General features: G+C 47.7%; 2 protein-coding genes across 5 annotated transcripts; one reads left to right on the top strand and one right to left on the bottom strand.

Annotated features, from left to right (window-relative positions):
• The first annotated feature begins 59 nt into the window (after positions 1-59).
• RNF14 (ring finger protein 14) lies at positions 60-7,391 on the top strand. 4 transcript variants are annotated; one of them, XM_032703089.1, is made up of 9 exons: positions 60-158; positions 557-704; positions 1,242-1,404; positions 1,886-2,043; positions 2,369-2,896; positions 4,065-4,293; positions 4,942-5,114; positions 5,692-5,822; positions 7,082-7,391. In XM_032703089.1, the coding sequence occupies exons 3-9, from the start codon at positions 1,251-1,253 to the stop codon at positions 7,143-7,145; spliced, it is 1,437 nt and encodes a 478-aa protein (XP_032558980.1). In that variant the 5' UTR covers positions 60-158; positions 557-704; positions 1,242-1,250; the 3' UTR covers positions 7,146-7,391. The 4 variants fall into 4 exon arrangements, with proteins under 4 accessions (XP_032558980.1, XP_032558981.1, XP_032558982.1 ...); XM_032703090.1 differs by having other exon boundaries at positions 82-158; positions 565-704; XM_032703091.1 differs by lacking the exon at positions 60-158 and having other exon boundaries at positions 263-704; positions 1,223-1,404.
• A 2,386-nt stretch (positions 7,392-9,777) lies between these two features.
• GNPDA1 (glucosamine-6-phosphate deaminase 1) lies at positions 9,778-14,220 on the bottom strand. The gene is made up of 6 exons (XM_032703093.1): positions 13,938-14,220; positions 13,760-13,861; positions 12,419-12,601; positions 11,689-11,873; positions 11,408-11,582; positions 9,778-11,135 (listed from the first exon to the last, which is right to left on the bottom strand). The coding sequence occupies exons 1-6, from the start codon at positions 14,059-14,061 to the stop codon at positions 11,038-11,040; spliced, it is 867 nt and encodes a 288-aa protein (XP_032558984.1). The 5' UTR covers positions 14,062-14,220; the 3' UTR covers positions 9,778-11,037.
• Between the last annotated feature and the right edge of the window lie 509 nt (positions 14,221-14,729).

Genomic DNA, 14,729 nt, shown 5'->3' with positions numbered 1-14,729 from the left:
GGGCTGGGCTGGGCCGGCACCTCCTCCGCCCGGCAGCGCTTCCCGTCCTTTCCCGTCCCTTCCCTTCCCTCCCCTTCCCCTCCCCGCCGCCGCTCCGCCAGGGGCTGAGCCGGGCCCCCCTCGCCGTCCCCGGGCCCGCACGGCCGCGGCTGCCCTGGGTGAGGGACCGGGCGGGGCGGGGCCGGGGCTCCCTCCGCCCCGGGGGCCGCGGGTGCTCCCGCTGCTCCCGCGGGGCTCCCGGCGTCAGGCGGAGCGGTGGGAACGGCGGCAACCGCCATAACAGCGGCGGGGCCGCCGGCGCCAGGCTCGGCCTGGAATTTGGGGGTTATTCCTGAACTCCTCCCGTCCCCCCCCATCCCCGTGGGGTCGTGCCCGCCCCGTGCTGGGGCCCCCGGGTCTGCCCGGGACGCGCAACGCGGCCACTGCTCCTCAAGCTGGGAATAAACATCCAGCTGGGAATAATCATCCCCCGTTCGGATGCGGTGCTGTGAGTGTTGGGGATGGGAGCGCGGAGGGGCCTTTAACTCCTGAGCGTGTGTTGTTTGTCCTCCCGCAGCCCCAGAGCCGCTGCCAGAACCGCTGGTTCCTCCCACAAACACCGACGTGTTCGTGCCTTACATGAGAAGTGCCTGACCCCGGCCCCAAACAGGAATGGTCACGGACCAGCACCTCGGCCCTCCCACCGCGCTGCTGTGAGTCTGAAGGTAATCCATCAAATGTGGCTTTATTTTCCCAAATCTAGAACTGAGATACTCTAGGGGCGCATCTGTAAGATACCTGTGCAGGATTTGAACCTTTTTACTGACATCTTCAATAACTAATCACAAATAGGGCTGTTTCCTTGTTTGCTTTAGAACATTGGACAAGAGCTACTGTTACTAATTCCTTTTTCATGTGTTTTTTGGGGTCTATTTTCTCCTTCAAACATCAGTGAAATGTCCCTGTGTCACTTGTGCTATCTCTGTATTTCATTATTTCCTCCCTTACATCTGTCTTTACCTACTAACACTCGGTTTGCTTTCTGCCTTTTCAATATTCTGTTGTGCGTGGGAGTTTTTTATTTTATAAAGCTACCATTTTTTTTCAGCCTGTAAAAAACCTTTAATTATATTTCACATTGATTAAGATCAGTTACTTGGGTTTCTAACTCTTATAGTAGTATAACATAGATATCCCAAATTAATCACTGGAATAGGACGTGTTAACTCAGTTCATGTTGCAGAGTGGTGGTAACTCCACAGGAAAGTTAAATGTCTTCAGAGGACAAGGAAGCTCAGGAGGATGAGCTGTTGGCTCTGGCCAGCATCTATGATGAAGATGAGTTTAAGAGAGCCGAGTCTGCCCAAGGAGGAGAAACAAGAATTTGTCTGGAGTTGCCTCAAGACTTCAAAATTTTTGTGAGTGGTGAGTTGAGATGTTTTGTGTTATCCCCAGGGAGGTTTTACCAAGCTCGTTTGCTGGTTGTGGAGTGTCCTGCAGGAGCAGTGACTGGACAAACCATGGCTCAGCCTTTGCTGGGATTGTGGTAGTGTTGGGGTTTGTATTTGAGTAGTTTAACCCTTTAATAAACTTTACAGATGAGTAATAGTATTTCTTCAGAATAATTAAGTTCATTTATTATTTTTTTATTCCCTTGAGGATATGTCTTTCCATGTTCCTGGTTTGAGCAGGATTTGACATTTCACAGTTGTGGTGTTCTGCTTTAATCACAGAGCTACAACCCCATGATATTTTACTGCACTGAGTTTAGTTATTTAGGGTCAAACAGATAATTTTAACCCCGGAAACTTATCAAATTAAAAAAAGATTGGGTGCTGTCATAAACAGTGACGGTTCATTAGTTTTCATTTTCCTGTTATTTCTCAACCTGCCTCGGTTGTCTCAGGTTCAGGCAGTTCCACAGAAAGCCTCCAGAGCAGTGGGTTCGAGTACTCCGTGTGCTTCCTGCCTCCCCTCGTGCTGAATTTTGAGCTCCCGCCCGACTACCCATCGACATCACCACCTGTGTTCACCCTCAGTGGGAAATGGCTCTCCCAGGCCCAGGTTTGCAGAAGATTTTTGACATTTTGACAGAGCTGAGCAAGTTAATAATTAACAGCGTTCTGGGGAATGGTAATGAAATTAAATAAAAATAATGACATTGCTGTTCAGTTGGCTCTTCTTTTGTCTCCTTCTTGTTTTCGCTTGGTCACTGTTCCGAGGAAGAAGAGTTTGCATCGAGGCAAACTATTTTATATGTATTTTATGGATAGATTAAAAACTGGTGAGTCTGTAATCAAAGTGTGCACTATGGACCGTGGGAGGAGAGGAACCCAGTAAGGAGCTGTCAGAACTTAACCAAAATCAGGACTTGTTTGTTCTTTTCCAGCTCAGCGCTCTTTGCAAACACTTGGACAATGTGTGGGAAGAGAATCGAGGCTGTGTGGTCCTATTTGCCTGGATGCAGTTTCTGAAGGAAGAAACACTGAGTTACCTGAATATTTCGTCCCCGTATGAGTTAAAAATGTGCCCTCAAGCGACAGCACAGAGTCGGACGCCGTTGGGGCCTCTCGACGCTGGGAAGGACTGTGGGGGTGCAGCAGGCTCTGCCACAGCTGAGGAGGAAATCATGGATGCCAGAGCTGTGCAGGACGTGGAGTCGTTGTCGAGTCTGATCAGGGAAATCTTGGACTTTGACCAGGCCCAGAGGAGGAAGTGCTTTAACAGTAAGATGTATTTGTGCAATATCTGCTTCTGTGAGAAGCTGGGCAGCGAGTGCATGCACTTCACCGACTGCAGCCACGTGTACTGCAAAGCCTGCCTGAAGGACTACTTTGAGATTCAGATCAGGGACGGGCAAGTCCACTGCCTCAACTGCCCCGAGCCCAAGTGTTCTTCTGTCGCCACTCCTGGCCAGGTAATACATGTGTGCACACAGGGCTGGAGAGTCCTGCTAACTCACCCCAATTACAGGGACAGAGTGTGGCTCTGCATAGTGAGCATTGGGAATCTCAGAGTTACTGAGGCTGGAAAAGACCTCTGAGATCACAGAATCCAATCTGTGACCGATCCCCACCTTGTCAGCCAGACCAGAGCATCGAGTGCCAGTCATTCCCTGAACACCTCCAGGGATGGGGCTCCACAACCTCCCTGGGCAGCCCCTTCCAATGCCTGACAACCCTTTCCAAGACAAAACTCCTCCTGGTGTCCAACCTGAACCTCCCCCGGCACAACTTGTGGCCATTTCCTCTTGTCCTGTCCCTTGTTCCCCAGGAGCAGAGCCTGACCCCCACCTGGCTCTACGCTTCTGTCAGGGATTTGGGGAGAGTGAGAAGGTCCCCCCTGAGCCTCCTTTTCTCCAGGCTGAGCCCCCCCAGCTCCCTTAGCTGCTCCTTGTGCTCCAGCCCCTTCCCCAGCTCCGTTGCCCTTCCCTGGACACGCTCCAGCCCCTCGATGTCTTTCTTGTGAGGGGCCCAGAACTGACCCCAGGACTGGAGGTGCTTCAGTAGTGCCCAGCACAGAGGGAGGACTCCTGGGGACATTTTCTTCATGCTCTGAGCCACACAGACACAGAGTCATTGGAGTTAAAACTGGATGCCTTGGCATCCATTTTGCCCAGTTTATTAGTACTGGCATTGATCAGCAGCCTCCCATTCTATTTGACACTGCATGCATTCCATTTAACACTGCATGCTTTTCCTTTTCCTAATTATTATTAGAATAGCATTTCTAGGAATATTTTCATGACCTGTTGGAGAATAAAGTGGATTCATTCCAACTGTAGGGATTTTTTCATTGCCTTCCTGTGTTTTGCTGATGGTAGCAGGCTCAGAATTTCAGATGCAAGTAATCATAGAATCCCAGGATGGTTTGGATTGGAAGGGACCTTAAAGCTCATCTTGTTCCACTCCCCTGCCATAAGCAGGGACACTTCCCACTAGACCAAGGTGCTCCAAGCCCCATCCAACCTGGCCTTGAACATTTCCAAGGATGGGACAGGCACAGCTTCTCTGGGCAACCTGTGCCAGGGCCTCACCACCCTCACAGGGAAGAATTTTGTCCTAACATCTCTCTGTGGCCTTTAGGTGAAGGAGCTGGTTGGAGAGGAGCTCTTTGCCCGCTATGACCGGCTGCTCCTGCAGTCCAGCCTGGACCTGATGGCCGATGTGGTGTATTGCCCCCGCCCGGGCTGCCAGACCCCCGTGATGCAGGAGCCTGGCTGCACCATGGGCATCTGCTCCTGCTGCAACTACGCCTTCTGCACCCTCTGCAAGATGACCTACCACGGGGTGTCTCCGTGCAAGGTCACCGCAGGTGAGGCACCTCCACCCTGTGCTCCAAAAACGCATCGAGGTGCAGTTAAATCTTGTGTGAAATAGTCAGAAATTGAGCAAGCAAACTCCTCCCCGTGAGCTTTCTAAAAGACCAGACACATTTCATTTGGAGTAGGTCTGTTGCTGGCAGTTAAATATTATTCCTTTGATGGCACTCCACAGCTTAGGAGGTCCCCAGACTGCTGGTTGTCAAATGCTGAGAGGCCATAGCAGGGGAAGAATAATTTTATATATGTATTTTTTTTTTGCCTTTTCATGTGAATCAACTACTTTGTGTAGTCAGAGTTAATACTGAAATCAGGTGGAAGCTTCTCTCTCTGTTTGGCCTCAAAATCCTGTGACCAAGTTTCATTAAATGTATGTTCAGAGAAAATTCCATTTTCAAAACTTTACTTTACATTGTAGACTTGTCCTGATGCCATTGACAAGTCTCTGTTATAATGAAACAGTGTAAAACTCTTGAATTTTGGGGCAGAGGGGTTTTAATATTTTACGTTTTCTAATATTTTTCTTGATTTTTAATGAATTATGTTAGTTTCCTTTGAAAATCTTTATGCTGCAATTAGCTGGACTTCTTTATATGATATATTACAAAAGCTGTTTGGTTTGCTTTGGTTTTGTTCCCCAGAGAAATTAATGGATTTACGAAACAGCTATTTGGAAGCAGATGAGGCAACTAAAAGATTTTTGGAACAACGTTATGGCAAGCGAGTGATTCAGAAAGCCCTCGAGGAGATGGAGAGTAAGGAATGGCTGGAAAAGAACTCCAAGTCTTGTCCTTGCTGCGGGACTCATATAGAGGTGAGAGTGGAGGGAAAGGCTGGAAAATCATGGGAACAGAAATTAACAGAAATTAAGGCAGTTCTGTGTTTAGGCTGGGACAGAGGTGTGTTTGTACCCTCCAGCTTCACCAGGGAAGGGGAATTTCTAGGAAATATTAAGAGAACTTTCCATTTCTGTCTGTGCTACATGGAAAAGGAGGCGAGGTGATGTTTGTGGAGCTCAGGGATTTGAGATCATCCAGCAATTGGTGGTGTTCAGGCTCCAGTACTAAACAGATCCAGGCTGACTATGGATCTGTCTGAATCCTTTCATTTCCTGTGTGATTCAGGTTACTGCTGCTTCACACTATAGCCAGGAAATAAAACCAGCTTCAGAAAAATATTAATTTCCAGTGTTTTTAGTAGTATAGCCACTTTACAGTGCTGGGATTCCAGCTCCCAGTTCTGTTGAACAGTGAAAAAAAAATCAATGTGTGATGGAGTCGGGGTTGAATGTATTAATTGGCTGGTATAGTTTTGAGGGCTGTTGTCATAGAGAGACTGAAGCCTGACACAGTAAGATTCTGATGTTGCTGTTTCTTGGTTTTTTCCCCCAGAAGCTCGATGGCTGTAACAAAATGACGTGCACAGGGTGCATGCAGTACTTCTGCTGGCTCTGCATGGGCTCTCTGTCCAGGGCCAACCCCTACCGGCACTTCAATGACCCTTCTTCCCCCTGCTTTAACAGGTTGGTGCTTACAGGTATTTCCTCTAGCACTGGAACACTTATTTTCTACTTTTTCTAAGTCTCTCCCAGATTCTTACCTTGAAATTTGTAGCTCTAGTTTAAGACATAGTTTTTTCTCCCTTACAAGGACCCAACACTAACAGTAAAAATCAGGAGTGATTCAAGATGTGCTTTTGCTTTTTAAGATTTTTTTTGTTTCAAAATTCTGGAGGAGATTTGTGGGCCTATTCCTGACTTTTTTTTGGTCAAGGTCATGACCTCATCCTTTCTGTGCTGCCTCTGCCTGACACACAGCCTGCAGGGAAGTGTTTCCATGAAGATGCTCAGGTGCAGCACAAGGTTTTGGATCAGAAAGCTGCTTTTAAACAGCTGCAGACTTGCCTCACATCATCACTGCTGGGGAAGGATCAAGGGAAAGAGGGTGCTGCTGCTGTCAGGACAGGTGAAAAGGCAGCTCAGAGGGATGTGACAGTGGCAGTCTCTCGGCTTTGTGTATTCCATAGGGATATGTGCCCATCACTGGGATAGTAGTGCCTGGATCCAAAGTCAAAATCCCAATAAATTTCTCAGTCCACCATCCATTCTGCTGTAATAGATGTGGCTGACAGGATTTTTCTTGTTCTTGGCCCTTTTTCAGCATTCTCTCTTCTCCCAACAGTATTTTTTCACTTCCTACTCTGTTTTCCTTTTTCTCCTGTTGTCCTTTTTTATTTTAGTGTAGCTTAACCTCCCCTTGTCTTGACTAAGCTCCTGTGCTTTATAAAGAATAATTTAGAATCAGGGAATCATAGAATCATTTAGGTTGGAAAAGACCTAAAACCATCTAGTCCAGCCATTACCCCAGCACTGCCAAGTGCCTTTTTGTTCCCCCTGTGCCCCACTGATGCTCATATGTTTTATTTGCCCAATTCCATGTGTCCAATGAGATTGTGAGTTGTCTGGAGCAGGCAGGTTTGGCTGCTGATTATATCCTGCCTAAAGACCACCCAGGAACAGCAGCCTGCTGGGTAACTTTAATATCGTTTGGATGATTAATATTTTCAGGGATTTCTTGGGATATGATGTGTGTAAGGTACCATCAAACCTTCTGGTGTAACGAGCTGTAGAAGTGCAGAGTCTTTTACTTAATTTGACATTGACATCATGAGTGGTTTGTGATACTGAAAAAAAAGAGAAACTTACTGCTTTTTTACTTTTTGTTGCATTTAGATTGCTTTAAACATATTTAGCATTATTACCACTAATTTTCTGTCTTGCAGATTGTTTCAAGCCATGCACATCGATGATGGGGAGTACTGGGAAGTTGAAGACGATGACCAGTAGCTTTCCCCAGCAACAAAAGGTGAACAAACCAGAGACAGATGCTTTTTTTTTTAGTGTCCTTTGTTTGCTTTTCACTTCCATTGTGTGATAGAAGAGTGGTAACTACCCTGCACTGCAGGATACTCACACCTCAGAGCCTGTTGCCAAAGCCAAAGGAGACCACTTTACCCATCCTGGGGTCAGGATCATCATGGAATGCCCTAACAATCACATCGATTATTAAAGACATTACTATATTAAATACAACCAGTCAGAAGTTGGAAAATTACTGGAAAATTACTGGAAAAATATATACCAAGAGATGCCCCTTTTTTAAAAGCAAACAGAAGCCTCAAATCATGGAGAGATTTGGGGGTTTCTTTAGGGAGACCGACATTTGGAGACTCTTGGATCGTGAATATTGTGGGGTTTTGGGCAGTTTGTTAGAGCTGTAGAGCTCTTTCTGGAGCTGTTCAGTGGTGCTGCTTGGACTGGGGAAGTTTTCTGATACAGTACAGAAAATTTCTTCTAAATTCAGCAACAAAGTTTGTTGCTTTTATGAATTTCCTGACGTGTTTCTCTGAAAAGCAGCTCGTGGCTCTGTCACTGGTACTTTCTAATGACATTAAAGCTGATTATCCCCAACCTCCTTCTCGCTGGCTGTTGTGCCTGGGCCTTTGCATCCCTGAGTGCTTGGGCAGAAAATGACCAACAGCCTTTTCCAGAAATTTCTGTCAGGTTGGTGACTCAACCCGGTGTTCCTGTTGGATTCACTCCCATTGCCGCTCCTTGTTTTTTCCAGTGATGAGTGCTAAGGCAGTGACCTGAGGATGTGAGAGGGTGAAAAGTACCAGGCAAAGATGATTCTTCAAGACACTGACAATTACCTTGTATTCTCAGATGATGAAGTAATTTATTTTTTATGAACTCTTCCCGTAAGAAATTTGATTAGTTCATACTTTTGCTTCTGGAGTAGATCCCTTACTTCCACTAGCTTTGGACTTCAAATTATTCAGAAAGCAAATTGTTTTCCCTAAAATCTCAGCAAGTAGTTTTATAAACATGAAGGTAATTACCAGAGGGAAGCACTAACTTTTTACAAGTTTTTCCACTTGCAGAACAGTCTAAAAGTTTATTTGGAAATTAAAGCTACGTGTGCTGTGTTCAAAAGTAGTAGGGCATGGAAGGATAGGTCAGGAGATGGAAGACTCTTCAGAAACTCAAAGTGATCACCTCTCACTCAGTTTTGAATGATAGTTCATAAATTTATACTGGGATATGTGGCCAAAATGAGTGCTGCTTCAGTTCCTTTCCCAGAGGATGAGAGTCTGTACTGTCAGAAGAGGCAGAGATTAAAAAGATGAGATGATGAGACTGAATCTCACCTCAGTTTAGGCTGTAGGTCAGCGTGTAGGAAAAGTTTACATTGTGAATGATTTGAATTGCATTTCCTGCACCTTTCACATGCACTAAATTCACTTTAAGATGGTAAACACAGTTGTCTCTCTGTTTGTCTTCATTCTGGTATGGATTTGGCAGCACAGGTCAGTGTCCAGGTGGCCATTGGCTCCAGTGCTCGTGTGCCATGGGGCTGTGGAATGGGACAACCCAGAGCTGGGCTCAGAGCTCCCAGGTGAAGCTGGCACAGCATGTGTTCTGCTCATGGAGTTTTGGACATATATGTGTGCAAAGTGCCTTCCCACCCAAAGGGCCCTGGTTTTCCCTTGGAGGTACAAGCCCCTGACTGAGACAGGGTGGCTGTTGGGACACTGCTCTGGGATCACCATGTTGGATTCAGCTCTGAGCTGTTTCCCCTCTGGCCAGTTTTTAACTCTCCAGGCTGAATCACAAAGCTGCCTGCCTTTGGAGGGGACTTTCTTCCTGCTGAGCTGTGTATGTGGGCATGGGGAATGTTTGTGACAAGGAGAAACATATGCATAAACCCCTTTATCCTGCCTGGATGGAGGAGATGGCATTGGATCCCCTAAACCAGATGGGACAAGGGCTAGGATGCCAAAGGGTACACGGGGATGAAGATCCATGGCTGGGGATGAACCAGAGCACAAATAGTGAAGTACTGGAAGATGTAGCAATGAACCACCTCAGCTTTCAAGGACTTTGTGTGGAGGGAGGAGGAGGAGTGATGTAGCCACCACCCTGTATAAATTCGGGGACCCCTGGGCTGGAGTTTCTGCAGCGAGGCAGAAGAGGACAGACCCTCTGGGGAAGGGACAAGCAGATGACTGCTCATGTAGGACAATCAGCTGGTGTTGCAAAGGCAGGACAGCTAAAACCAGCATCTGCCTGTAGAGAGAGCAAAGCAGCAGCTCTGGCAACAGAGTGCAGATTTTCTCCCTCAGTCTTTTCCCCTCTTGAAAACCTCACTTTCACCATTTCTCTGCATGCAATTAAATTATTTAAAAACACTTTGTGGTACCAGGTAGAGCTGTGGCCTCCTCCTTTCTCCTTTAAAGGCCCCCACATTTTCATGTGGGATGCCTGCTGCCTGGCAGGACAGAACCATAGCAGGTGTCTGGTGGAAACCTGCCAGCAGACACTGGGCAAGGAAGTAGGGAGCAGCAGGAGCTATTCCTACCAAACTGCTTCCAGGACAGCTTTGGTTTCACAAGCACAGATACAGTCAATGCCACCATTTAGAAAACATTAAAGGTGTTTAGTCTAGAAAGTTGCATTACAGATCAACAGCTTACAAAATTTCTGCATAAAGAAAATAAACGTTGGTCAGTTTTCTTGCCCCTCCTGTGGTAGAATTGGATGGAATCACATATCAGAATTAGTGGGGTCTTGCTAGTACAGGCTGTTGTCCACCCATGTGGGACTTCTGTTATTAAAGAGAGGCTGAAGCCAGTGGGAACAGAGCATTTCCTTGGAGGCTGGTTTGGCATTTACTCAGAGCACTGGAAAGTTCTGCAGTGAGGAGAGAGAACGTATTGCTTCAGGCTCTGCCCTGTTACAATGAACAGTGCTGAGCACAGAGAGGTCACTTCTGCTTCATCTGAACAAATCTACCCTTTTGAGTACTTCATAAAGCACCAGGGCATAGAAAGTTATACCCTGGGACTGAACATGACGGGCTTCTTGTGTGACATCAATAACATCCTCAGATGCCCAAACTGCATGATTAACCCTGTGTGGGTGAATGCTGCTGTAGCCTCCTGTGCTGAGGTGATCACAAGTTCAACATCTGGCTCAAAGCAGGGCTCAGCCAGGGCTTTATCCAGTCACAGTTTGGAAACCTCCTAAGAACAGAGCCTGCACAGCTTCTGGGGAATCTGCCCCATTGGTTGGCTGTCCCCATGGGGAGGTTTTATCTTTCTATCCAGTCTGAGCATTTTGTCTCCACTCAGGTCCCACTGTCTCTTCTCATCTTCCTCCCGGCTTCATCTTCTCGCTGACCCCCTCCTGGCTCTGGGGCTGCTCATGTGAAGCTTTCCCTTCTCCACTTGGACAAGTTTGCTTCCCATTTTCCATTATTCTAATGCAGGAGTGTTTCATGGAGAAAGAATGACACACGAGGTACTTGTCCTAATTACAAGGAATACACCCCAAAGTGTTTACCCACTCGGTTTGTGTTGTACTTTCACTTATCCTCACATTTCAGTTTTGCAGCCTTCAGTCCAAGATTACAGTCAGTTCATAGATCAAACAACTCATCCTTCACTGACTTCACCTTCAGAGAATGAGTTAGTGACAGAAGTTTGTGGAACACAGTGCACTGGATCCATCCATTTGGTTAATTAAGGCAGGTGTTTGGCATCTGTCTCTTTAATGGAGAGAAGCAACCATATGACCATTCTGCTAATTTAAGAACAAATATGAGATCAGTTTTTGCAGAAATTCCCTTTTTTTTTCAGCTATTTCCAACAGCTGGTTCAGCACTCCCCCGAGCAGATCAGTCACTGTATGGCTTCTTAGACTGGCTCCTCTCTGCTCCTGTTTCCTTCATGCTGTACAAGGGCTCCACGAGCTTGTTGTGAACCAGCATTAAACCTGATGGAGAAAGTTAAAAGATGATTTAAGTAGATATAATAAAGCAAAATTGTCATTCATTGGATGCTGATGAAATTAGACATTACTGGTGTCCTTGTTCCTTTGCCCTTACCCCTGAGCACTTAAGCATTTACCTTCACACTGATTACTGTGGTATATTTAAGGAATATACTCCTTTGGGAGGTGATTACACAGAAACATCTAATGCAAAGCATGGCTTGTACCACTTAAAAACTACCAAAAGAGCTGCCTGGCCTGGTCAAAACACTCACCTTTAAAGTATTTCACTGTCTTGACTTTGAGCTCCAGCGTGGCATCCTCGTCACACACGAACACGGTGTTGGGGTGCTGCTGGAAGGCAGACACTGTCCACATGTGATTGATGCCTTCCTCGATGGCTTTGTACAAAGCAAAGGCTTTGTGGGCTCCTGTGATCAGAATCATCACCTGCACCCCAAGACACAGAGAAGGGCAGTCAGGGTTGTTGCTTCAAAACAGGATAACTCTTAGCTGCTCCAGAGCTACTATAGGAAGCCACTGCTTTTCTCCTAACCTCTCTGGCATCCATGACAGTGCCTACTCCGACTGTCAAGGCCATTGTGGGGACTTTGGAGAGGTCACCATCAAAGAACCTGGCATTAGCCAATATGGTGTCCATGGCCAAGGTCTTCACTCGTGTCCTGGACACCAAACTCGATCCTGGCTCGTTGAAGGCAATGTGACCATCTGGGCCAATACCTGGGACAGAGATAGCGGGAGAAGAGGGTCAGCTGTAGGAGCAGAGCTAACAGCTCTTCCACAAGAAGGACAGTCAGTGCTTCCAGAAACACAGATCTGAAAAAAACACCTGCAATTCTTCTGGTCAAGCTCAAATTTGTGTCTGGTAGAATGACAGCAAAAGGCCCCTCTGAAGTCAACAGACTCTTCCCTAACTGTGCTGGGACAACAATAAAGCAAAGTAGGTGGCAGAATCTCAAGGCAAACTGATGGGAGAAGTTTGTGCTCCTGTTGGCTCAGAGGACTCTACTCCCAGGAGTTTCCTGTCAGCACTGACAACTATAATACATTTTGCATTTGTATCATTCTAGCTCTTCCCATTTCTTCTGCTAATCATTTCCTGAACAATTCACTGACTAGACTGAAAAACAGAAAACTGTGGGAGCAGTACATTGGGAGACAAGGCTGCCAACACACATCAGTGCCCAGGGTGGTGGACTGTGGGGTGCCTTTCACTGCAAATCCCCTGAAAGACACTGGAAGTGAACAATCCTGACAATTCTCACCTCCAACAAAGAGTTCAATTCCTCCAGCTGCTTTGATTTTCTCCTCAAATGCGTCACACTCTGCCTGGAGATCAGGTGCATTTCCATCCAAAATGTGGACATTCTCTGGTGAGATGTCAATGTGCTTAAAGAAGTTTTTCCACATGAAGGAATGGTAACTTTCTGGGTGATCCCTCGGGAGACCTGGTAACAGAGCACGCACAGGACTAAGACCAGCTGGAAAAACATCATAACATAAAGCACTTCCATACCCTTGGAGTGGCTTTGGTAACGGAGCACTGATCTGTCTGTCCTTTGTCACTCCCTCAGCTTTCATGAGTTGTTTTTATTTTCCTAAATAGCGGAATTAAGGTCAATCACAACAGCTCCTATAAGACATGTGCCCATATTAACATGCAGCAGATTTTCAGAAAAGCAGGTGTGTACCGTGCCTCATCTGTCAGTACCTTTTCAGCCTTCCTCCCAGTTCATATTAGCAAGAGTGATTAAAACAAAGTGCAAAAGCCTGAGAAATAATAATAATTATATCATTATTGCATATTTTTTCCCCTCGAATGCTATAAACCCACACTGGACTGCTTATTCCCTAATGCTGCTTGATTAGGATCGTTCACAGAAAAAATTCTTGACCAGGGTAAAATTAGCATTAGCAAATATTTAGCCTGTACATTTTTCACCTTTGGAACTCTCTTTCTTCCAAAGAGGCTCTTTCACCACAGCTTCAGAAAAGAAACAGTCCCCTGGTATCTTAGCAGGAGTTCATGAAGGGCATTCAGGGAACACACCGAGTAAGGGACCTGAGCTACAGTGACCTTTATAATCCCAGAGCAAAGGTGGTAGTTAACGCTGCACACTATCTGAGCTTGCAGTGACAAGCTGGCTCCTTACCTGGTCAGCACGTCAGTGCAGGTAAAATACAGCAGTGTCTGTAAAAGTGTGTGTAATACAGCCAACATCCAATACCCTTCAGTATGGAAAAAACTTCAAATTTCTTCCACAGGTTTTTAAATTGTCCCCATCATTACCTTGGCTAATTCCCTGGAGGTGTTTAAGAAAAGACTGGACGTGGCACTTCAGTGCTACAGTCTGGTTGGTAAGATGGTGTTTGGTCATAGGTTGGACTCAATGATCTCAGAAGTCTTTTCCATCCTAACTGATTCTGTGATCCTGCCTTTCTATGAAATGTTGTTCCATCTTACCTGGAGCCCTTTGAAGGTGGAATTTCTTGCCCCACCACGCACTGCTTTGGTGTCCGGCTGCGGCACCAGGCGCAAGGGCAGAGACAAACACACCCGGCAGGGCAGGGAAGGAGAGCCAGGAGCGCTGGCTGCGGGCACTCACCCACGTACTCGTCCATGTTGAAGGTCTTCACGTACTTGAAGGAGAGGTCCCCGTTCTGGTAATACTCCACCAGCTTCTTGTAGCATCCCAGCGGGGTGCTGCCTGCGGGGAGCCGCCGCCTCAGCCGGGGCAAGGGCCGGGCTGGACCCTGGCCCCGCTCCCACCCCCCGGCACCCACCTGTGGGCAGACCCAGCGTGAAGAACCGCCCGGGGCCCGGCCCGAACTGGACGATGCGGTTGCGGATGTACTTGGCCGCCCACTCGCTGGCCTGGGCGTACGTCTCCAGGATGATGAGCTTCATGGTGGGGCCGCCCGGAATCGCTTCCTCCGCCCGGGATCGCCCGCCCGGGGTCGCCTCTGCCCGGGGATCGCCGCCTTCGCCCGGGGATCGCTTCCGCCCGGGATCGCCCGCCCGCCACCCGGGACCGCCGCCTCCTCCCCGGATCGCTTCCGCGGGCCGCCCCCCGCACCGCCCCGTCGGTGGGCGGTGAGAGCCCGGCCCGGCCCCCGCGGCCCTGCCGGGCTCGGCCCCGGGGAGCCGGGAGGTGGCAGGGCCGAGGTTTGGTGGTAAAACTCGGGGAAGCGGTTAAATCCACCCAGGAATGATGCGCCGCGGCTGCCACCCGGCTGTTCGGATGAAGCCGTCACCAACACTGCAAGAGGGCCCGTTGGCCAGATAAAGCTTCGGGAACCAAACACATTATTAAAACATTATTAAAAAGGCAGCAAATATTTCAATGTGGTTCTGCTGGGGTGCCCCCCTCACAGCAGGGATCCACGCGACTCCGTCCTTCAGCCTTTCATCCCTAAATCAAAGCCTTGTCACATCATAACAAGCCACTCTCACACTCGAACTATCCTGTTCGGACACATTTCACGGCATGTTGGGGTCGTTCTGTGGGATGGAGAGATCACGACCTGCAGGTATCCACGCTGCTCCTGGCACAATGGTATTCCCAAAACACCCTC

Source organism: Chiroxiphia lanceolata, chromosome 15, assembly GCF_009829145.1.
Source record: "Chiroxiphia lanceolata isolate bChiLan1 chromosome 15, bChiLan1.pri, whole genome shotgun sequence".
NCBI lineage: Eukaryota > Metazoa > Chordata > Aves > Passeriformes > Pipridae > Chiroxiphia > Chiroxiphia lanceolata.
This window is presented reverse-complemented; position numbering and strand designations above follow the sequence as displayed.